Genomic DNA, 22,773 nt, shown 5'->3' on the forward strand with positions numbered 1-22,773 from the left:
CAACACCCTCTAAGGAAATAGCAGTATTACATGGGAGACTGACCCAGATGGTCCACAGGCCTTTGGTTCAGGGGAGCACGGTAGCAAAGACACCTCAGTGGGTTTTGCAAGAATTAGCTCAGCTACAGGGGGCCTTAACAGTTATAAGTTATCACCAGTCACATTAAACCATTAAATGTTTCTTGCAGAAACACCTGCGTGCCTCTGCTATGTGTCTCCAGTACTCTGGGAGATGATGATTATTTAGGTATTATAGCAGACCTGATTTGCTCCCCTCTACTTATGACATGCTAAACCCGCTCTAAAGGGCCACTGATAAGAGGAAGCAGGAGCATAACCAGGTGTTTAGATCAAGTGAGACCTGAAACTCATGTAAAATCATTGCTGTGTTTCCGTTTTATATTCCCACTGAAAAAACATGGGGCAGAGATGCTCCTATGTATAGTTACCAACAATCTGGTAAAACGAATGCGCTCCTGCTCTGCAGTGTAAGAAAACAGTAATACTGCTTCTGGAGCTAAGTGGTCTTTGAAGCAATGGTCATTCAGTTGTGCTACAAGTAGGAGAAATGTCTACAGAGCAGAGCTGTCCCTGTGTCCACAGGACTAGTAATTTGACTGTGGGTAATTGAGAACTCCCAGCATTCACGTACATAAATCTATTTACCATTTCCTACCTTTTTTCTGAGCAAGTTTGATAATTAGCATTATCTTTTTCACTGTTTAACCTTGGCTACCTTGATTTCCATCCACTAGTCAAACCAGCCGTTCACTAGCATTCAAACTTCTAACTACTAACTCTTCCTTTGCTCTGAGCACTCACCACGTGCTTTTCTATGCATTCTTTCTATGATCACCATCTCATCTAATTTACTTTCAAGCCATGGACATGCCTGACGGTACGGTATCCCTTCATTCTAGCTGGTTCAGGAAATTCCGTATCAGCAAACATCTTTATAAGCAAACAGAAAACAGACAAGTCCCTTTTTGCAAGAGGACAACAGTATCTCAGAAATGTGAAAGTTCTCAACACCACAATACATCTTTGATGAAAAGAAATCGTTATTGTTTTGTTATTTTGCATCTGGATACCAACTAGTTTTGTGTTCAACTTAGCCAGATCCTACAGTACATTAAATAATAACTCAGTTTCCTTCCTTACTTCAGTTTGGTTCCCCATGAGTACAGAGAAGCCCTCATGGGAATCCCAGGGAATTCCCTTGGAGATTTTGCCATGCAAATTTTAAAGCAGACAGTTCAAATCTATGGTTCAGTGGACAACCTAAACTTAATGCACACAGAACAGATTTTATTTGGAAAATTCTGACATGTACCATATAGCTCACTTTCACACTAGTTGGTTATGTTCCTTCTGCACTATATAATGTTTTATTTAACAAATTACTTTCAGTAGACTTAGTGAATATGTTTTCAAATCAAATAAAGCTTCCCTTATTTTTCAGTAGAAATGGATATAATCAGAGTAGCAATGAAACATTAAGTCACCTACCAGTTTACAATCACTTTTAGATTCTGATCATCTTAATGTTTGGATGATTTTAAATCTAAGTTTTTACTGAGCAATTAGTCTGCTTTGCAAATTTAGAAGTACTTTTTTTTTTTTTAAGCTTTCCTAAGTCATTTCAGACCCTGGTTTAGCCTTCTTATTAAGCACACAAGCGTGTGAAGAACTATGTTCCATGAAGAACTATGAAGAAGACTATGATTCCATATATTTAAATATCTTGTCCAAGCTGGGGAGGGCCTTATAAAACTTCTAAAGGATACATTTATTATACTCCTGTCTCTCCCTGAGGAAAGGACTGTGAGAGTGGAAGAAATAAGTTAAATATAATAATATGATTCTTTTCCTTTACTGACAACCATCAATTCAAAATTTGAGAAATTAAATTAAATTTACCAGTGCTGCGCTGCTCAATATTATCATAAAAATTATAAAATTTTCAAACCAGCTATGTTTAACTATTCTGTAGCAGGTTTTTCTAAATTTCCACCAAGTTCTGCCTGGAAACTTAGTGATATCCACTACACAACACGGGAAACATTCAACACAACCTGAAAAGAGAAAGAACAGCATATTGGTTCCATGGAAAGTGTGGAGACATGGAATCTAAAAAGTGCAAGACATCTTAAAACGAGCTTCTACAGACTATACAAAGAATGTGCTGTTTTACCTATGGGGCGATGCTGTGGCTGAAATGATCTAAAGCTAAAGAAAAGCCAAATAATCTCTTTTAATAGAGCAACTCATACATGGAAAAAGCAAAGAAGCTTTGTGCTCACAAGCCCTTCTGCAGAAAAAAGCCACTACTTCCATCTAAAAAACTTGCTTATTTTATTTTCTGCATTTATTCTTTTTGTTTTGAAAAGAGGTATTACCTTACCAGTGGTTTAGTAAATTATTATTTCTACTGATTTTTTCACTTGATTGCACTGCAGAGACATTACAACTAGATTCTCTGTTCACTGTTTTGCACCAGAAACACACTTCATTAATCTGTAAAGGCAGTAGAATTGAACCATGAGAGGCAAGGAGCCGTTCAGGCCATCAGACAGGTGTCCACATTGGGATGAGCGGTACAGTCCTCTGAATTCCATTAGCTGTATTGACCAGATATTCATCCACTGTATTGGGAGCTCAGACAAATTCAGCTGAAGTGCCATTTAAGACGCCAGGTACCGACATACCTATCCTAACCGACCTCCAGCTGCCCCTTCAGAACTGCTTTGAGTGCCTTTGCTCATATACAATACCTACAGTCTGGTGCCTCAATATAAGAATGAATCACACTCCAAAGATGGCATTTTGCTACCTAAACACAGGTGTTTAGAACCATTTCAGGCCTCTCTGGATATTCTACAGCTTCTGTGACAGTTCCGTCAGCTTCATGCAGTTGTCTTGCACACTCTCAGGCATCTCATATGGTACTAAATGCCTGTGTTCAGGCATCCCAACCCTACTCCAGTTCTGTGCTGCCTTCAGGTGTATTTATTTGAGTTATGTTTATAAACAAGTGTCTCAGGCAAACAGTTTCTGCCAATTTGGAAATGTTCCAAACTGATATCTTTGAATACCGGTTCATTTGGTATCACTGCAATACATAAAAGATTCTTACTTTCCGCAAAACAGTCCTTAGGTAGGTGCAACGTTTTAGGCTGGGAAAACATCTCCAGAAGAATAACTGGGTCCACAGTGCTGGCTTCAGAATAGCTACCAGCATCACATTTCTGCACGGGAGAAGGGCAAGGAAGAGAATTTATTTGCTTTTCATTAATAAGGTTACCAGACTTAAAATAAATTAAAACTTATCGCCCCCCCCCAAAAAAAATCTGCAGCGTATAAATTATCTTAATGTTGCTAGGCTACCAAAATAAAATTACAGATAATAGGACAGAAAAGACTAATCCCTACTCTTTGCTTCCATGGCTTTAATTTAATAAGTTTCTTGGTTTCTTCTAATCATCTACATTGGACTTGCAGGACAGAAAACATTTAGAAGAGATTATATTATGCTACAACTTTAGAGAAAACTCTGATTTCTTCATGCCTATCCAATTCTTTTCTCATTTTCAGACATACAAACCATGTCTCAAAAGGCTTGAAAATGGGAAGGCCTAGCAGGAAAGAAATGTACATATGGTCTACGCATCTCAAAGAATTGTAGTTACCAGTAGGTAACCTACACACCTACAAAACTAAAGACAATAAGGAAAACAAGTATAAAGAAAAAGGAATAAAGCAATCTATCAGCCACAAAGTGTAAGTGTCTTGTATGACATGGAAAGGGAGGGCACGAGGATAGGGATAAGAATGAGAAGCCAGAAGGAAGAACTGTCTCCGTTGACAGCCATGCTGCTCTACACTAACTGAAGGTCCTAGGGAATCTTCAACACAGACAAAAATGCAATTATTTAAAGTCATGGGAAATTTAATAGTTTTAATATTATTTTGTATATAAATATAATTAAATAATGTATAACAGACAAAACTTCTAGCAACTTTATCTAAAACCAGAAAATGCTAAAGTGGTTTGACTTTTGGAGGGAGTAATCCAGAAAGTTGCTGAACTTCCATTTAATTTTCTGGGTCATTGGAGGCAAGCCATGATTCTTTACCTTTTTTTGATGTGGAACTGTACTGTATTAGAATAAGCTAAGTTTCTAGACCAGAAAAAGTACGGTTGTTTTGGGAACCATTTCTAGAGAATACATTTTTGCATCCAAGGATGACAGCAAACAGAATTATCTGTAAAAATGAATAGTATGTATCAGATATGTTTAAAGTAAGTGTGTTTCTTGATTAATTTCTGTTTACTTATTTTGTACAATAGCCTGGAGAAAAGGAGGCTGAGGGGAGACCTCATCGCTCTCTACAACTACCTGAAAGGAGGTTGTAGCGAGGTGGGTGTTGGTCTCTTCTCCCAAGTAACTGGCGATAGGACGAGAGGAAATGGCCTCAAGTTGTTCCAGGGGAGGTTTAGGTTGGATGTAAGGAAAAATGTCTTTACTGAAAGAGTGGTTAAACATTGGACCAGGCTGCCCAGGGAAGTGGTTGAGTCACCATCCCTGGAGGTATTTAAGAGATGTGTGGATGAGGCGCTTAGGGACATGGTTTAGTGGGCATGGGGGTGTTGGGTTGACGGTTGGACTCGATGATCTTAGAGGTCTCTTCCAACCTTAATGATTCTATGATTCTAATATATTAAGTTACACTGTTGGCCATGGCTGTTTATGAGAGACAAACCTCCATGCTTTAAACTATTATTACCTCTAGAGAGATATACCATCTTCACAGGGATTATACTTGCTACTCTTTGGAAAACCGCAGCTTGTCCTGTCATTGCTGAATGAGAGAACCGCTGTGAAAATTTTGATGTCTAGCATATTCCACAAGATGATAGAAGTTATAATTACCTCTTTTTGCTCTTTTTTTTGGTGTGTTTCTGAAAAACCACTTATAGTTTCAGACGTCCCAGAAATCTGACTGAAGCTGCTTGAACTCTGGCACTGCTCTCTATGTCTTAATCTGTCTCCCTGCATGAAATAATGCAAAACAGTTGATTTTCCACATTTTTCTTCCTGACAGTCATTCTTAAAAGTAAAAATTCTTTAACAGAATCTAAAGCATCCACAAAATTTAGCATGTTTCTCTTTTTACAGATAATTAAATGATATCCCTAAAAGGCATGTAAAAGAATGGTTTCTTCTTCAATTTCAAATACTGTGGTCCAGTGGCTATACTGTGGAAACGTATCATTCCTCAAGATCTACATTTAGCCCACTGATGGATTCCTGCATCCAATTCACTAAGTTCTGATGTACTGGCTCAGTAGCAACCTTTGCAGCTGGACCCCAACAGTCTCATGTTTCTAGTTCCAGGCAGAAGAGCTAAGTGATCCCAACCAGCTCTCAGTCCTTTTGCCACTACAAATTTCAAGCAATACCAGATTCCACTGCAGAGGGAAAAGAATTTCTGCCATCAAATGCTTATGGACAACGCATTTCAAATAGCCACAGATGATTCTAAGGTGATCAGCAATTTCTGCTTCTTTGAGAACTTGTCCAAAGATATTCCACTGACGATGCCTCCTCTTATGACCAAAAACATAGAAAATGGATCCTACCAGTCCACCTAGACACTGACCATGTGATAATCCATCCAAAAATAGCACCTGGTTTTGACATTCCTGCCGTGGCATAATACTAAGTAACTGCACTTTGAGCCCAAATACCTGTTCTGATAGATTTCAAATATGGTGATATCACAATATAACACAACTGACACTCATAAAATACAATCTTTACCAAGCTAATCTAGGTACAGTATAGTCATCAAAGCCTGGTGATCCACCCGAGCTTGCTGTTCACACATTTGGATGTGTTTTTTAGATGAGCTAAACCCCATATTACAACACGTTTACACCATCACTTTTACCTATGAAGAAAAAAAGCACAGTTGCAACATCTTAGAAAAGCTCATTCCTACTTGAATGTGATAGCTGGAGAAATAAGCAGAAATTAATAAAAAGACTTAAATGAAAATCCTAAGCTACTTTCTGTAAGAGGCTTTCTATCTTGCTTTATGTGAAGAACCTGCAAAACAGCTCATTCTGCTGTTGTATAAGCCAGCTTCTATTGGTACTTCCTTTAGATGGGTCTGAGAAGGGTTAATATTTTTTTTGTTCACCTTCTGACAAAAGATTGCAGGGAAGGTATATTGGAGTCTGCTGCTTCTTATTACTACTGCCTGTGAATAGGGCAGGCTTCTAAAAGAAATTAGCTTGAGGTCCTTGTGTGCTGAGCTGAGCTGAAACTACTACTGGATGTTTCGTACACAGCTGCGGTACTGTCAATGGGCTAAAAGGTATCACCCTTACCTTCTATAGGCAAAAATAATTATACGGGAATAAGAATTTCAGAGGATGACCCAATGATTCTGAACTAAAATGCATTCATGCAGATAGATCATCATACTCAAACCAGCATTCATATCCTTCTAAGCAATCACATCACGTATAATAAAAGTAACGATGCTGTCACAAACAGAATTTCATTAAGACACATCACCCTCCTCAAAGGAAAGTAATCGGGTAAAATTCCATTTTATTAAAAGTATAACACATCGTTTGAGAGAAGAAAGCAAAAACGAGTTAAAAAAAAATCAAGAAAGCAAAATGGGAGAAAACATGAAGTGCAAAAGTGGGCAACATACAAGCGATATAGACATGCAGCAAGGGACGCTACTTAATGCAGTGAGGACACAAAGGGTTTAATTCCATTGCTTGCCCTAAACTGGTTAGTGTCTTTTAAAATACCCAGGGGTACCGAAGACATACACATGGAATAGTTGCATACAGCACAGCATTCACAAGAACTGACAGACACCTTTTTGGAGGTGCATTTAGAAGCCGTATGAGATAATCCAGCACCTCAAATGGCACTTGACATCTATGAGGTAAGTAGTATGTGGAATCTTGAGATTCAGATATCTAAATGGAGTAATCTAATTGTGGCTGATACCTAGTGTCATCTGAGGTGTTTCTACATACCCCTGGCCTCCAGGTGCCAAAAAGAGTTCCTATAGCTCCTCCGTCTTATTTGTCAGTCCCATGTGGACGTGACAGACACCTGAAGTATCTCAAATATCCCTGAATACCTATGTACAGGCAAATGAATTGCACCGTTATTGACCATCATGGCAGTATAAATGCCTCACTCACATGCAGAAATCCATATTTAGGTATCTGTATTTAAGTGCCTAAGACTTGAGCTTAATCCTGCCCAACACAACAAAATCAAGAGATATAAAGGGGAGTCCAAAGTATCACAGAGGTGAATAGGGGATTAAAAAAACATTAAGAATTTTTTTTTTTTTTTAGGTGAAGCTTTTATTTGCATTCCCTTTGGAATCCATGCACTGAGAAGCAACATATAAGCAACACAAGAGGTCTGCCTTCCAAAAATTCCAGGTGCCATCTGTAAGGCAAAGAAGACAAAAAGAAAGAACGCCTGTCTTGATCAAACTTCATTTAAGTAATTGACAGCAACAAACTGAAACAAAACAAACAGAAGCAGAATTACTCATCAATGAGGAGAATGATGAAAAAGTGGATATTCAACATCATATTGAATAACTAAGACTATTTGGCAGCTCTTGCATTTTGAAGCTACTACAAGAACAAAGAAAGTAAAATGGCAGAAATGACAGAAGGGATAACATTTACTGTTGAGTCTTCAAGATTATATTTACAGATGTGAGTTACAATAATTTTTCCAATATTCGTATTCCTTACCTGTTTTCTGTATTCTATTCCTGTGCATACACTGTGGTCATCATCACCTTCATCGCTATAAGTCTCTGCTACTGCAATGGGAACACAGGTACTATGACTGGTTAAAAATTCTTCATATTTCCTTGTTATTGAGGAACTCTCTTCGGTATTGTAATACCCAATGTCAAAGCAACTGCTGTGTATATCCTTTCTGACATCTGTCATGGCATAGTTATTTTCCTCTATGTCTTTGGCAGAAATTTTCACCGTCTTCTTTTTGGCTGTTGTTTTGAGGCTTCGGTTCATTATTTTGACACAATGATCCAAAATTCGGTTTTTCACAGACTGCAGGCCCTTGTGAATCCGTGCAATGGCAATGTGACATTTAGTCATTTGTCCAGTTTCCTCTTGTCCCACTGAGGAGTCAGTATTGAATGAACTCAGCAGCAAGGCAATGAATAGGTTGAGCACCTTAAAATAGTTAAAGTAAGTTGGAGACACTACTGCTAACAGAAAAGACATTTCAGAAAACCCTCCTTAGATTAAAAAATCTCAATCTCGCTTTCATCAACCACTGCAATGAAATTATTTACTATAATGGAATATTAATATAGTATGATATGGCTCCTTCCGGAAAGAAAGGCAGGAGAAAAACGAAAGGAAGTGAGGGTTTGGGTATATCAAATATATTTTCACATGCTTTGATGTTCATAACGTATGAAGAGGTAGAGATGTTGAAAAACAGCTGGCAAAGATAAATTTTAATACCACCACCATCAAAAAGGATCTCGTATAGACCAGTAAACTAAGCCGATGAAAAAGATTTTGTCTTCCAGTAAATATACATTACATCTAGTATATGTCACACAAACCAAAAAAATCTGGGCACTGTAAACTTTTGATAATACAAGGATAAGTTGGTAAGCATTAAAAGCACTAAACAGTTTGGTTATTTGATCCTAGCAACACAAAAGATGAAGAAATTAGACACCAAATTATCAAAAGCACTGCACTTCTATACTCTGGGTAGAAGGAATAATTTTGTGCATTTTGCTTAGCAGCTACCTCTTGTGTGAGAAAGAGAAAGACGGGGAAAAGGAAAAAAAGGCAGAAGAAAATATATATATTAAGTAACATCCAGAAAAGAGAATAATGTGAATACTCTTTAAATGATAAAGTTTGTCTCAGAAAAGAAGATGCCAGTGTAACTGGATGCATTCAGCAGGGACTGAAAAATAGCTTGAAACTCACCACCAGGTTTCCTATCACCAGGACTAGCAAGAAAATGGGAAGACATAGCCCTTTTCCAGCCACTTCCATACATTCCCACATGGTTTCAATCCATTCTCCACATAATATTCGGAATATAATCAGGAATGAATGACAAAAATCCTTCATATGCCAGCGCAAATTCTCATCGATGTTTATTTTAGAGTAATTTTTCTCATAATAATTGCCCAAAACCTGCTTTCCTACTACAGCAAAAATAAATACAGTGATAATCAAAACCAGAGTGAGGTTACCCAGAGCACCAACTGAGTTCAGAATTATTTTCATAAGAGTATTTAAGGCTGGCCAGGACTTTGCCAATTTGAAGATCCTGAGCTGTAAGTAAAACACAAGAGAACAATGTGAGTGGCGAACACTGCAGAGATAGCACAGCACACACAAAAACCAGACCCTGCATTTATCATGCTGTCTTTACTTCAGTAACACCATCATAATTTTCCCCCCAAAGAAAGGTTTTAATGGTTCCAACCCAAAAGCGCTGTGCTTAAGCTCAGATGGTTAATGTTACTGAGAACAGAGAACTGCCAAAGGAAGCTGCAAATTGTTTGTGCTGTTAGATACGAGCATGTGTAAGTCTATTAGTGTTAATAGCAATAACAATAACAGTAATAATAATCAAGTGGCTTACAGGTACCTGGACGAGGCTTATGAAATGTCTGCATTTTGGACTAAATCAAATGTTATCAGACAAAAACTGAAAAGAATTTTTTCTACCTCTCGCGCAACAGACTTAAAAGAAGATCTGAAAAGCCAGATGGGATCTATTCTATACACCCTCGTGAGTAAAAAGGACATTTTTAGTCAAATTAGCGTTCAGTGCTGTTAAAATCTCAGTCATGATACACAAGATGAAACAGAATTCAACTGAATTTCTAGGTGCAATGACTCTGAAAAGCTACGAAGAATTTTAGAAGTAATTAGTAAATTTAGCATTCTAAATACACAGTAAGGACATAAGCAAAAAAAGTAACATTATACATAGACATCTCAGAGCTACTCCTCCTTTTCCCTAAGATGGAGGAAAGCCTCGAGGAGACCTCAAGGCCAAGTCTAAACCTTGAGGAAAGCTACGTTATTTTACAAATCTCAACTCAAAAGGAAAAGCTGTGAAGGAACCTTTGCTATCCTTAAGCTCATGAAAACACTCAGATAATATCTTTTCCTAATTGAAGATCTGAAACGTAGTTAAGCAGTGCCACTGTACAGACCTAACACGGAACCAGTGAACTCTCTGCTAGGTCAAATCTCCAAGGGGGCACACTGTGCCAGAGGATTTGTAGTATCCAATATACACAGTATAATAAACAAATTGAATGTATTCTTTAACATTCTTTTAATATTTGCTCTAATTAAACATTCATGTTGGCCTATGATGTACTAACAAAGAGAAATGATTTAACAGATTCATCAGTAATATAATTTGAGGGTATTTCACTGTAATCTTTTACAAATCTATACAACACATGTACCTTTAAAAAACAATAAAGAAATAATTACCAGCCTGAATGATGACAGATTTTCTTTAAAGCTTATTAGGCCAATCATAACAACTATGCTATCAAAAATATTCCATTTTTGCTGAAAATAGTTGTAAGGATCTAGAGCAATGATTTTTAAGATCATTTCTGCTGTAAAAATCAGGGTGAAGACCTGGAAAGAGGAAAAAGAAATTCAGCAAAAAGTCACTGAAAAAGTATGTCTCCTTATGGGACTGCCCCAGTATAAATATGGGGTTATAACTCCATATTCACTTTAACATAGACCTAACTTACCTTGTCACTTACAAAAATCATTTGTTGGTAATTCCATGGCATGTCAGGGTGCTCCAGAGCCATGAATAAGGTATTCACAATAATGCAAACCATGATTAAGAGATCAACAAATGGATCCAAAATTACCAATTTCACCTTCTCTTTGACTACTCTCCAGAATGGACAACAATTCCAAATTAGATACTTTTGAGCAAAATGTTTCAATAATAAAGGGCATTTCAGTTTTGACTTTTGCAGTTCTAAATGACAAAAAGAGAAAGAGACATACAAATAATCTTATGTGGAATTTCACAGTATGAAGAAAAAGACTATCAGTCATAGAAAGGATTGAAAAGAAAAATCAATCTCATGAGCAGAATGGCAGCACTGAAAAATATTGTTTCACTCATTCTACAAAAACTAATCACAAGCTATTTAAAGGTCACCATCAACAAATCTCATAATTATAGAAATAGGTGATATTACCCACCTCTTCATATGTTTATTATACTACTGAAGGATGATAAAGGATCTACTGAACCAGCCTAAAGTTTCTTAAACAAGGAGAAATAACTTCACTGTCTCTGGAAAAACTGACAACTTGTTTTCTCTGAGTTGCATCTGCACAGACACAGATGCAGCATGGATTGAAAGAAGTCCAGGATAAAATGAAGGGCGTGTCCCATATCTCGGTGTCCATAGTTGAGGATAGGGTTATGAGATAAGTCAACTTGGAAGGGACCTCAGGAGATCTCTAGTGCAACCCCCTTCTCAAAGCAGGGTCAGCCATGAAGTCAGAGACTGCATAACCTGTTCCTCTGTCTGACTGTCCTCATGGTAAAAACTTTCCTTACACACAGTTTGAAGCTCTGTTCTTTCAATTTATGTCTGTTGTCTCATCTTCCCACAGTGCACCACTGTGAAGCTGGCTCCATTGTCTTGATAAGGTCTTCCTACACACTGGAAGGCTGATATTAACTTCCCCTCAAAACCTTCTCTCCAGGCTGAACCAGCCCAGCAGTGGGCAAGTGCTCCTGCCCCTGACTTTGTGGCCCTCTACTGAACTCAATGTGTTTCCTGTACTGGGGAGCTTGGGGGGCAAACTGGGCATAGTATGTGGTCTATCAAGTGCTTAATAAAGGGGGTTAACCACTTTTCTCCTGGCTATGCTCCTTTAATACAGTCCAGGATACTGTTAGCCATCGCTGCTGCAGGGGCCCGTTGCCAGCTCACGCTCAGCTCATTGCCCACAAGGACCCACAGGGCCTTTCCTGCAGAGCTGCTTCCCAGCCAGCCAGCCAGTTCCCAGCCTGTATTGCTGCAAGAGGTTCTTGCAGATATGCAGAAGTTTACATTTGTTCTGGTTGAATTTTCATAAGGTTCCTGTTGGCCCATTCCTCCAGCCTAAGTCCCTCTAGCTAGCAGCTCTTACCTCCAGTGTATTAAGTGCCCCCCCCCCAATTTGGTGTCATCTACAAAATTTAAGAGCAAGCCCTCTGTTGCATCCTCCAGGTCACTTAGGACAAGACGTGTCCTAGGATACACCCTGTGGTACTCCACTTGTTTCCTGCCTCCAGGTAGATTACGACCTGTTCACCAGACACTTGAAGCCCAAACATCCAACCATTTTTTTTTGTCCAGCTGGTTGTCCACCCATGCAGACCCTAACACCCTAACTTGGATGAAAAAATACTGTGGGAGACAGTGTTGAAAGCCTTGCTAAAGTTAAGGTAAATTAAAACATTGCTATCCCCTCATCCACAAACCCCAGTCATTTTATTCTACAGGGCAATCAAGTTGGTCAGGTATGATTTACCCTTGGTTATTGCAAGTTACAGTTGCAGTTACGTGAGATATGAGAACATTTATTTTACTGAAATTTACATATGATTGCTGCATAGTTTCCCCTAGTGACTTTTAAAATAATGCTGACTGTTTGTGACATTTTGATCTCTTAGGTCAAGTTACACAATCACCATAGGAAAAACACTAAAGAATGACTTACGCAAGTTATCTGTAATGACAGTGGCTGCACTCATTAACCTCTGTCTTCGAAAAGGATCATTAATAGAGTCCACTGACAATTCATAGGACAGCAGTACCTGCCTCTTTGGTTAGAAAGACAACAGAAGATAATATAACAAGGGAATATGAAGAAATGGCAATATAAAAACTATGTCCAGCTTAAGATAAATATGCCTTTTTAAATACACATTGTAATGAAGCCTTACCTTGCTGAAAGAATGTAAAACAAAACAATACAACAGTATCATGTGTTTACCTTTGAAGGCAAAGGACATTTCACAGAATAGACATATAAAATGAATTTATAATACAGTGCTGAAGTGTTCGTTTTTCTATCTGTATTTTTTCAGAATATAAAAGACTCAATTAGACTATTCTAATCACATCCCAGTTACCAGTGCAACTTGTCCTTTCATTCCTTTCTGTAATGTTTGGTGTCTCAGAGGAAAGAAACCTAGAAAAATTTGTGTGCCAGCCTGACTAAAGTCCTCAGTCTTCTTGTTGAAATTCACGTCTGTTCAGAATCATTCAGAGTTAGTGTTTTTAGAAAGGTTAAGAGTATTCATCAACACTGAATCGGTTACTGCTGCTCATCTATCTTTAGCTGAAGTAAATAACTGGTGATGAGAAGTCCTCTGAAAAACTGGGATTTAAAATAGGGATACGCACTAGAGAAATAGTCCATTCAAGGTTTTATAGAACTGATTATGTCCTACCAAAAAGTTTCTATCTCACACGCCTTTTTCTCTTTGACTTAGCATCTTTAGCCTCTTTTTGTGATTAAAGTAGAGAGTACATTGTTTGAAGAGTCCTCAGTTGCAGCAGAGCTGGTACTACCAGTAGTTGCCATAACATGAAACAAACTGCCATGTTTGTTGCAGATGATATTTATTTGACTGAGGTAGAACTCTACACTGGAGCAGTTCACACTGCTTGGATCATGCTCTAGGCCTTCCTTTTTTTTTTTTTTTTAAACTATGAAATACCAACATTTATTGGACAAAGCGAGAACTGTGATGTAGGGGAGTGAGAGGAAGTGAATGTACAGGTGGACTATGCATCTTGAAGAACCCTCATGATTGACAAATAGCTTCTCCTGCTGTCAAATGATCATCTGTAAGTATGTGTAAGACAGCATAAGACTACAACCAGGTTCTCACACAGTCACAATTACCTGGAGCTGGGTCTTGGAATTCTTCACGCAGATAGTGTAGAGGCATCCGTTAGCAAGCACAGCGATGTAGTTTAAACTCTGCAGAATATACTCCCGAAAAGTGGGTTCCACTTAACATTTCTCGTACCAGGTTCTAATGCAATCTACTATCTCTTTCCAAAAGTTCCTATACAGAGATATTCATAACTTTGCCATTCTTTGCACATAGAGAGGGGAAGGGACCTTGGGAAGGGTCTGAAAAAGTTATTTCTGAAATGTAAAAATACAGATTGCTTTTGGCATCCAACCTGTGCAGATTTTGCAGTCTTGGAGAAGTAAAGTCTAGGAACTAAACCAAATTTATGTCCTGGCTCAGTCATCTCCTGCAACACAGTCACAGACTTAGAAGAAAAAAATTAAATAGGGATAATCAGCCATAAGAGGTGTTTTCTATACTTACCGAAGATATGACACCTGCTATGGAAAGACTTTATTTTTTCCTCAGTAGGTATAATAATACACTAGCATGGACTGTGACAAAGTGTTCCCTTTAAGTACAGCCGAACCAAATTAGGTCACAAAATGGCATAATATTCTTAACACAGCCCGGGAAATGTTAATGACACTCTATAAGAAGCAAATACTATACTAAAGGAGATGACAGATGGCAGCTGCTACCAAGTGGATGATTTTGAGTCCTTCAGCTCAGACACAGAATTTAATATAGCTAGGATGACAGAATTTAGAAGAAATTCTGACCATGCTGACTGCCAGAATGAAAACCTAATCCATTTTAGCTAGGATGACATGTCTAATAAAAACTCCCCTACAAGGACACTTTTCGGAAGGAAAGAAGTTGGGCCGTTACTCCTTTAGCTCTGCTACTGGAAAGTTTCCATTTTCTGTGAGATGGGTGGGAACAATTCTGATGTTCTCCCAGAAGCAAGAGAGAATCTGCCAAGAGATGGAACAGACTATCATGGGGGCAGAGCGGGGGGCAGATCACAGAAAATATGTTGGGAGGCAGAGGGGTGAGGGATAGTATCAAAATGAACAGTTTACGTTTTGGTGATGATTTCCAGCTCTCCACATCTAGAGACCCTGCTCAGTCATGGTAAATGGTCAGCAAAGAAATGGAAGGAAGAAACACATCTGAGAAGGTGAATGAAGACTGGTTTGAAATTCCAGCCGGCATTATCAAAGGTGTGGCTGGGAACCAGGGTTTCAGTCAAGGTGTTATTTGGACACAAACATCTACTTTTGCATCATCTGTTTTTCCAGTGGACCCTGTTTGGTCTTAGTCACAACCCTGTACTGGAGAATGGCTGTTGCTGAACCAGTATACGGGCATTAAAAGCTTTCTTTTTTGATATTGTTGAAAATAACTCAGTAATATGGATAATTGCCCGAGAATTATTTCAGAAGATTCAGCTCAAGATTAAAATACCTAAATACAGACATCTAAATGTAGATGTCTACATAGACCTAGAGAAAAACCAAAGTTGGGAAGGTCCTCTGGAGTCCTCCCACTCCATCGCTCAAAGCAGGGCAAACTTCAACTGTAGGGCCTTTTCCAGCTACATTCTGAATATGTCCAAAAATGAAGACCCAAAAATTTCTCTGGATGACCTGTTATAATGTTTATCCTCTGTCACAGTGATTTTTTTTTTCCCCTTAATAACTAACTGGAATTCCCCTTGTTGCAACTTGTTCCCCTTGACTTTCCATTGTGCACCTGTAAGAAGATCTTGGGTCCTTCCTCTTTATACACTCCCATTAGATATTAGTAGACAGCAATAATCAGATTCTTCCCTTTCCCTTTTCTCCTTCAGGCTGAACAAACCCAACCTCTCCACCCCTCCCCACAGATCATGTGCTACAGCCCCTTAATCATCTTGGCAGCCTCCTCTGGCTTTGCGTGATAGTTCATCGTAATCCTTCTACTGGAGCGCTTAAAACTCGACACAACACCCCAGGTGCAGTCACACACGCAGTGGTCATGCCAAGTGAAGATACACCCATGGACTAAGCATTGAAAAGGCAACAAATCTATACTCTACATGGATGCTGGACCATAGGTAACATGATAGTAAGGACTGTCCATGACTGGTATTTTGCCAGTGTCAAAGGTACTGGCAAGAAAAACAAGATTAAGCAAAGTAAGAATTACAAGTCTTAATAGCAGTTTCTTAATGGATTTAGAAAGGAGTGATGAGCAGGGGGATCTTTTCCAAAGCCAGAAGTCACTGCTGTAATCAGGATGTGAAATAGCACATGTGGGATTCAGTCTAATATTCAGACATTTAATTTGTCCATCTGCACAATGCATCTAAAATCCCATTATAATTGATGCATATTTTTTTGATAAGTTTGATTCACTTAAACATAAGTGTCTGAAGCCATTTGAGAAGGTCTATTGAAATGTTTCGTATCTGAGACATCCACAGTCTCAGACTAAGCAGACTTGACACATCATGTCTGTACCCTTCTGTAGAGTAGGTGGAGGCCAAGTAACACTCTTGAAATCCTCTAATGTCACTAGGTATCAATTTGTGACTCAAAAAATTAAATTTCCATTCAACTCCAGGAGTTTAGAACCTAAATCACACGTAGACACCTGCAAACAAAAACCTGGAGCACAATCCAGTTGCCTAAATCTAGGAATTTAGTAACGTTTGAGATGCCATAATGTATTTGAGATATCCACACAGTGCTGGAAGATGTGTCACAGATGCCAAAGATATCCAGGATATCCAACCTGTTAAAGAACATCTAAAATGGCACTAGATGCTTATAGTTAGACAAGTGAATCACTAATGTTAGAAGTCTTCATACTGAACTAAATCCAACCCTAAATATTTAGGCCAGAGAATTAGCTCTGTGTACAAAAAAAGGAAGGTTAGGTCATTAGGGAAATTCTAAAACTTACAGGATTTTATATGTTTGTTTATGCAGCACAATAGAGATGCCAACAGATCTTCACCACAGTTGTAAGTGCAGAGGGTTTTAACGTGTAAGTATGCTACTGACGGCCACTTCGAACTTTCCTTTCAAGTCCATATAGTGCCGTCTTCCTCTGGTCCCAAAATCTAACTTTCAGATTGCTTTAAAAAACAAGTTAATCCAATGCATGCAAGAAGTGGGGGCGGGGGAGGGGAAGAGGAAAACAAATTGCAAATAAAGAAAGCTTTTCTGCTCATCAAATTGTCATATCACATGCAAGTCTAAAGAATATACCTTCTATTTCAACTACTTACAAGCTTCTTGTGGCAGCGACCAGGCTGTGAATGAAATATATGCTCCTCTTTGCCATGATCACCTAAAATTAAGCTTTGTCTTAAAATAGGGTTTTCTTTCTTCATCTCTTTTTCTTTTGAATTTTTCAAGTCAGCAACTGACATTTCAGATCTGACATGTAAGGCCTTATTACTCTCTCCAGCAGCCAACACCTGTAAAAGAAACAGCAAAAAGCCGGTCTATTAATACAAGGCAAATGGACTATGATCATATACAGTTTAATTATGCTATCTGAATGCTTTGCACTAATAATTCTTACCTTTCAAATATTAAATTACTATAAAAAGATAGGAGTACAAAATGCTATTCACAATACTGAAAGATAAAGCACGGTTACTTATCAGCTACTATAATTAAAGTTTGTCCTTGCCACTTCAGATATTGTATTTTGTATCTGAATTATAGAATATTAAGGTGTATCCTTTTACTCTCCTTTTCTTGCTTTGGAAAGGACCTTGAGCCCAAAGACAACAGACGACTAAGGGCTCAAACTAAATCCTAAAATGTTAAACCTTTCTTAACTACTAATCCTGTTGAAAGAAAAATAGAAAAAAAAAAAAGCCTAAGTAAAGCTTGGCAAGCTGGAATTTTGGACAGAGGAACATCACAGGCCTGTCGACAGCTGTAGAGGAGGAATTTGGTAAACCAGTGATGCCTTTCATTTAACGATGAAATTGGATAGCTGCTAGAGGATATTTGCATGTCCTCTTACAAGGCTGACTTTTCTGATTGTTAGCAGTAAATCAGAGGTATTTTTTATAAAAAGTTAGAAAATAAAATATGTCTTACAATAATTTTCAATCTATCTTGTTGCCTCAGCTCAGAGCTTCACTTCTCAGGAATAAAATAAAAACAAGGTGATCCCTGGTCCCCTACAGGCCAAGGAATGAATGAATCTAGGCAGTACTTTGCCAAGAGGAAACACTGTAGAAGTCTGACGTGTGTCTATTAGCTCTTCAAACCAACGGCAAAGAAACTAATGCAGTCTCTGTATGTCCTTCTACATTAATATGGAACTAATGGCATTAGCCTGGCCAAAGACTATTCCTGCTCGTCAACTGGTAGACCTTCTGCATGCAATCACTCAAAAAGAGGCATGACACCCCTTAAAGAGCTGAGCACAGTGGCTCTCAGAAAGCTTGCATTTTTAATCAATCCTGAAATCTATCAGCATCAGAACTTCCAATCTCAGGGAACTGTAGAAATTACAACTTTTCTTATGGATGCAAATTTATCCACTCATACTTCCCTTCATCAGACTACACAGTAACAGCAAGAAGGAATATCCAGAGAAAGGAATTTTTTGTACACAGCAGTAGTGGTAGTGTACAAGAATGGGGCAAACCAGAGAGCGCAGGCACCTATGCAATACCATAAAAGCTACACACTTGCCAGCAAGCCACTCCTATACAATGTCAGGTCTGCAAATCCTAAAACTCAATATGATTTAACTCGGACTCATGCTGTTTGTTTGTATCACAGAAATGCTTATATATATTTAAATATATACATACACATGTATTTATAAAGAGACAAAGAGAAATGAATTGTGAGGAAGTACTGTAAAAAGCACGTTTATTTAAAAACCTTATTTTCCTAATTCACAAACAGAAGAAAACAAAAGGAACCACATATTATATACAATAATTTACAAACCCGTTCTTTCTCTAGAATTTGTTGGGCTTCCTGAAGTAATTTTTCCTTTGTCTCTGTTTCAGCAAGAGTAGCTCTGTTTTGCTCTTCATATGCCATAGTTACCACAGCCAAGATCAGATTGAAGAGATAAAATGAGCATAAAAAGATGACCCCCAGAAAAAAGAAAACATAGTTCTTTCCAGATGTACGGATAGTCTGTGAGGAAAAGGTAAAGGTTGTAATAAATTATTAACAAACTAACATTTACAATAGAATTTCAAACTAATTTGAAACAAATTTATTTTCCTATACAATACAAAAGGTCAACATACTGCACTGTTTTCTTTAAACAACAGAAGGATCTAGAAAGATATCTAGTCAGGAGTTCCCCTGGCCTTCAAGTAAATAAATTTCAGCTCTTAAAAACTTCTCTGTGATCATACAACGTTTTCTCTTTACGTAACAGACCATCAAACATTCAAAATGATGCCATGTACTGCAGAGAAGAATTAACAAAATCCATTCTTAAAATTAAATTAATTATCTCCCAGCAAATTGGGCAAATGATGATCAGAGTTTAAGTTATGAGAAGACAACTTCAGCTGTAAAGAGATTTACAGGTGACTACAAAAGAAATTAATAAAGCCCAGTAATAAGGATGAAAGCTAGGATTATCTAAACAGTCATGAAAGATGCTATAATTAGTGAATCAGGGGCAATATTTAGACTGATTGCTTATTCTTACATTTTTTTAAATGGCAGGAGAGGAGATGGCTCAAAATTAAGCTCTGAGACATTAAAACCTAAAAACCACGTGACCTCCAAATGGCAAAAAGATGTATCCATTTAAAAAAAAATCTCAGTTAATAAAGGTTGCTGGAAAAAAGTTAAAGTGGATTATATGAAAGTTATAGAACAAGGCAGAGGACAATTCCCTTCTAGCAAAGGCACGGCATAGATGTAAGGGATCCAGTGAGTTCTCTACATGCAATTTTTGTATCATTTTTGTCAAAAAACAGAATTTAAAAGTTACGTTCAACTCTCTGAATCAAAACATAAAGACTCCAATTTTTTTAGTACCAGTTGTCAAAAATTATCTGAAATGAAAGTGTATATTATATGTCGAACCAAAAGTTTTGGTGAGGAGTCAGGACTTAAAAGGAAGAGAAAGAGAGTATGTAGCAAGTCCTCATACCCCCTGCAGCAGCAGTGAGCTCACTAGCTGGATCCCCAATCCTTTGGTAGTTTTATATTAACATTTAACTATTAATCACTGACCCAAGCTCTCCATAGCTGTGTTCTCCAACAAAACTATGAGCATTCACAGCAGGATTGCTCCCATCCAATGTCACTTGCAGAAGGTGTTACACCTTAGTCACTTGAAGCTACTTCCTTAATATTTGTTGATTTTAAAACAAATTTGGTATCCGTAATGTTAAAACAGGTGCAGATTTTTCTAGTGGACATAAAGCACTAAACTGCATGTCTAAAGTCATTCTAGCAGGTAATAAAAGTACCTACTTGTCTGTAGAGACGCTCCCAGCAATCCTGTGTCATCAGACGGAATAAAGAAAGGAAGGCCCAGCCAAAATGATCAAAACTTGTATAACCAAAGTCAGGATTCTTCCCAATGTTCTTGCAGCTATAGTTTTCTGGGCACTCTTTGCTAGCCACAAAAGAAATGTTAAACAATACTTACTTGCAGTATTAGATTGTACCTGAAAGCACCCAGTACACAACATCAAATATTTTGTTCAGGACTTTTCAATATCTGAAAGTCCATTTCATTATTTCCCAGTATAATTCTGCCAGAAGGGCTGATTTATATGAGACAATCCTAGAAAGCCTTTTGTCTAGTCAAAGAAACTAGACAGAAACTCTAGTTCTGTCTAGTTTCTGACTAGACAGAAACTCTCCACTGATGTAGGATGAATTCAAACAAATACATAGAGAGGGGAAAAAAATGAAAATATGTTTATTTTTAAATAATTCATCAAGATGAGGAGAGTTTATTAATATCTCACAACTCTTTACCGATCTGTTCCCCTCCTCCTTTATATCATTCTACATTACCATTATATTACCAGTGGTTAGCACCAAAGCACATACATAATTGCTTGCATCCTAGTACTTTACTTCATTCTTTTTCTGATGTGAAATATCTGGTTTTTAATTTAATAACCCCCACACACGCATTCCACCCTCCTGAAAAATCATCACCATTCCTTTAGGCCAAAAATAAAACCACAGTACATCTGGAGGAAAAAATAAGCAAGTACTAAAACTGTTTTGTTCACTTACTCAGGATCTGAACTGAACCCACAGAGCAGTATTTCAGAAGATTTATTCATTCTGTAGCAGATATCTAATAAAAAAAATATCAAGGAATCATAAAATCAGAAGTTGCCAGTTCCTACAGCACTCTGACAGTAAACCATACATTGCTGCACTTTAAAAAAACCAGCCTGATGGACCACATCTCTGTGAAAGACTCCTTTCACAACAAAGGGCAGATAGGGCTGTTTCTCAGCAGATCTGTCCCTATGGCAATTAAAAAAAAAAAAAAAAAATTATTAACTGCATAACTTACAATGTAAGATTTTGTTTGATCTCTGGTAAAAATAAGAATCTCTGAAAGAAGTAGGCAAAACCCCTGAATGATATAGCTTTAGTAATGGAAAAAATCATTCTCTGTGCAGTATCCTTAAAATTAGGATCCCTGTGCAATGTGCACAGGTAAAGAAGCAAACGCTTGTAGAAAACTCAGTCGCTTCTATCCCACAGCCTGCTAATCTTTCTCCAAATCCCACATTCACTAATCTCACATTCAGCTGTCCCAGAGACTTCATATTACTACCTGTGCAAATGGAAGGACATACCTTCTTGTGAGAAATACATGCAACTATTTTTTAACATCTCTGTGAATAAACAAGACATACACAGGAAGATACACAGATTATGTAAAGGGAGAAAAGAATAAAATTTACCTTCATCATTTGGTACATATATCTTGGCATCCTTACATAATGTGTCATCATATGCAGTATTACTGAGGACACATTTGGATGTTAAATTGCCCATAAAAAGCTGGAGGCCTATCAGAGCAAATATACTCAAGCAAAAAACAGTCAAGATGAACACATCAGTAAGTTTCTTAACAGAGTCAATAAGTGAATTTACGATGACTTTCAGACCTAGAAAAATAAGATTTAATAATATGCAAAATGAGAAGAGGAATGCGGTAGCGTTCCCATATGACAATATACAACAGTTGCAAGTATGTTAAAAACAATCAGTATAAATGGTTTTGTAACTTCAGAGTATTAAAAAAGGTAAAATAAGGTATAGAATGAGTATTTTTACTTAAATTTCCTAATCATAATTTATTTGACTTTTACTTCCTTCTAACACTAATTTTGCTAACTTTAAAATTCTAAATTAAGATAGCATCTAAGCAAACTCTGAGGAGCTTTAATGAATATGGACAGATTTCTGTGCTTGATTAACGTTAACCAAGTACCTCACATTGTGCCAAATACACACTACAATAAAGGATAGCTTCTGCTGACCTCAGGGAATTCTGTCTTAGAAGATAATGCCTTACAGATGTCACCAGTTTAAAAGCAAAAGAACATTTATGACACTTGGAAGGGAACAAATATATGTTGGGGACCACCCAGCTGGAAAGCAGCTTAGCAGAAAAGGACCTGGGGGTTCTGGTGGACACCAAGTTGAACATGAGCCAGCAGTGTGCCCTCGCCACAAATAAGGTGAATGGTACCCTGGGCTGCATTAGGCAAGCTATTATCAGCAGGTCGAGGGAGGCGATC

At 37.8% G+C, this 22,773-nt stretch overlaps 1 protein-coding gene across 1 annotated transcript in view; it reads right to left on the reverse strand.

Annotated features, from left to right (window-relative positions):
- Positions 1 to 22,773, reverse strand: part of LOC103915646 (sodium channel protein type 5 subunit alpha-like) — a 47,344-nt gene that overhangs the window by 14,309 nt on the left and 10,262 nt on the right. The window contains exons 5-17 of the mRNA XM_009322515.1: positions 21,931 to 22,137; positions 21,245 to 21,308; positions 20,465 to 20,609; positions 17,269 to 17,460; positions 14,033 to 14,110; positions 12,839 to 12,941; positions 11,826 to 11,828; positions 10,855 to 11,093; positions 10,580 to 10,732; positions 9,044 to 9,397; positions 7,814 to 8,263; positions 3,137 to 3,248; positions 1,921 to 2,075 (exon numbers count right to left, since the gene is read on the reverse strand). Of these exons, the coding sequence (XP_009320790.1) occupies positions 1,921 to 2,075; positions 3,137 to 3,248; positions 7,814 to 8,263; positions 9,044 to 9,397; positions 10,580 to 10,732; positions 10,855 to 11,093; positions 11,826 to 11,828; positions 12,839 to 12,941; positions 14,033 to 14,110; positions 17,269 to 17,460; positions 20,465 to 20,609; positions 21,245 to 21,308; positions 21,931 to 22,137 (2,255 nt within the window). The remainder of the gene's footprint in view (positions 1 to 1,920; positions 2,076 to 3,136; positions 3,249 to 7,813; positions 8,264 to 9,043; positions 9,398 to 10,579; positions 10,733 to 10,854; positions 11,094 to 11,825; positions 11,829 to 12,838; positions 12,942 to 14,032; positions 14,111 to 17,268; positions 17,461 to 20,464; positions 20,610 to 21,244; positions 21,309 to 21,930; positions 22,138 to 22,773) is intronic.

Source organism: Pygoscelis adeliae, unplaced genomic scaffold, assembly GCF_000699105.1.
Source record: "Pygoscelis adeliae isolate BGI_AS28 unplaced genomic scaffold, ASM69910v1 Scaffold123, whole genome shotgun sequence".
Taxonomy (NCBI): domain Eukaryota; kingdom Metazoa; phylum Chordata; class Aves; order Sphenisciformes; family Spheniscidae; genus Pygoscelis; species Pygoscelis adeliae.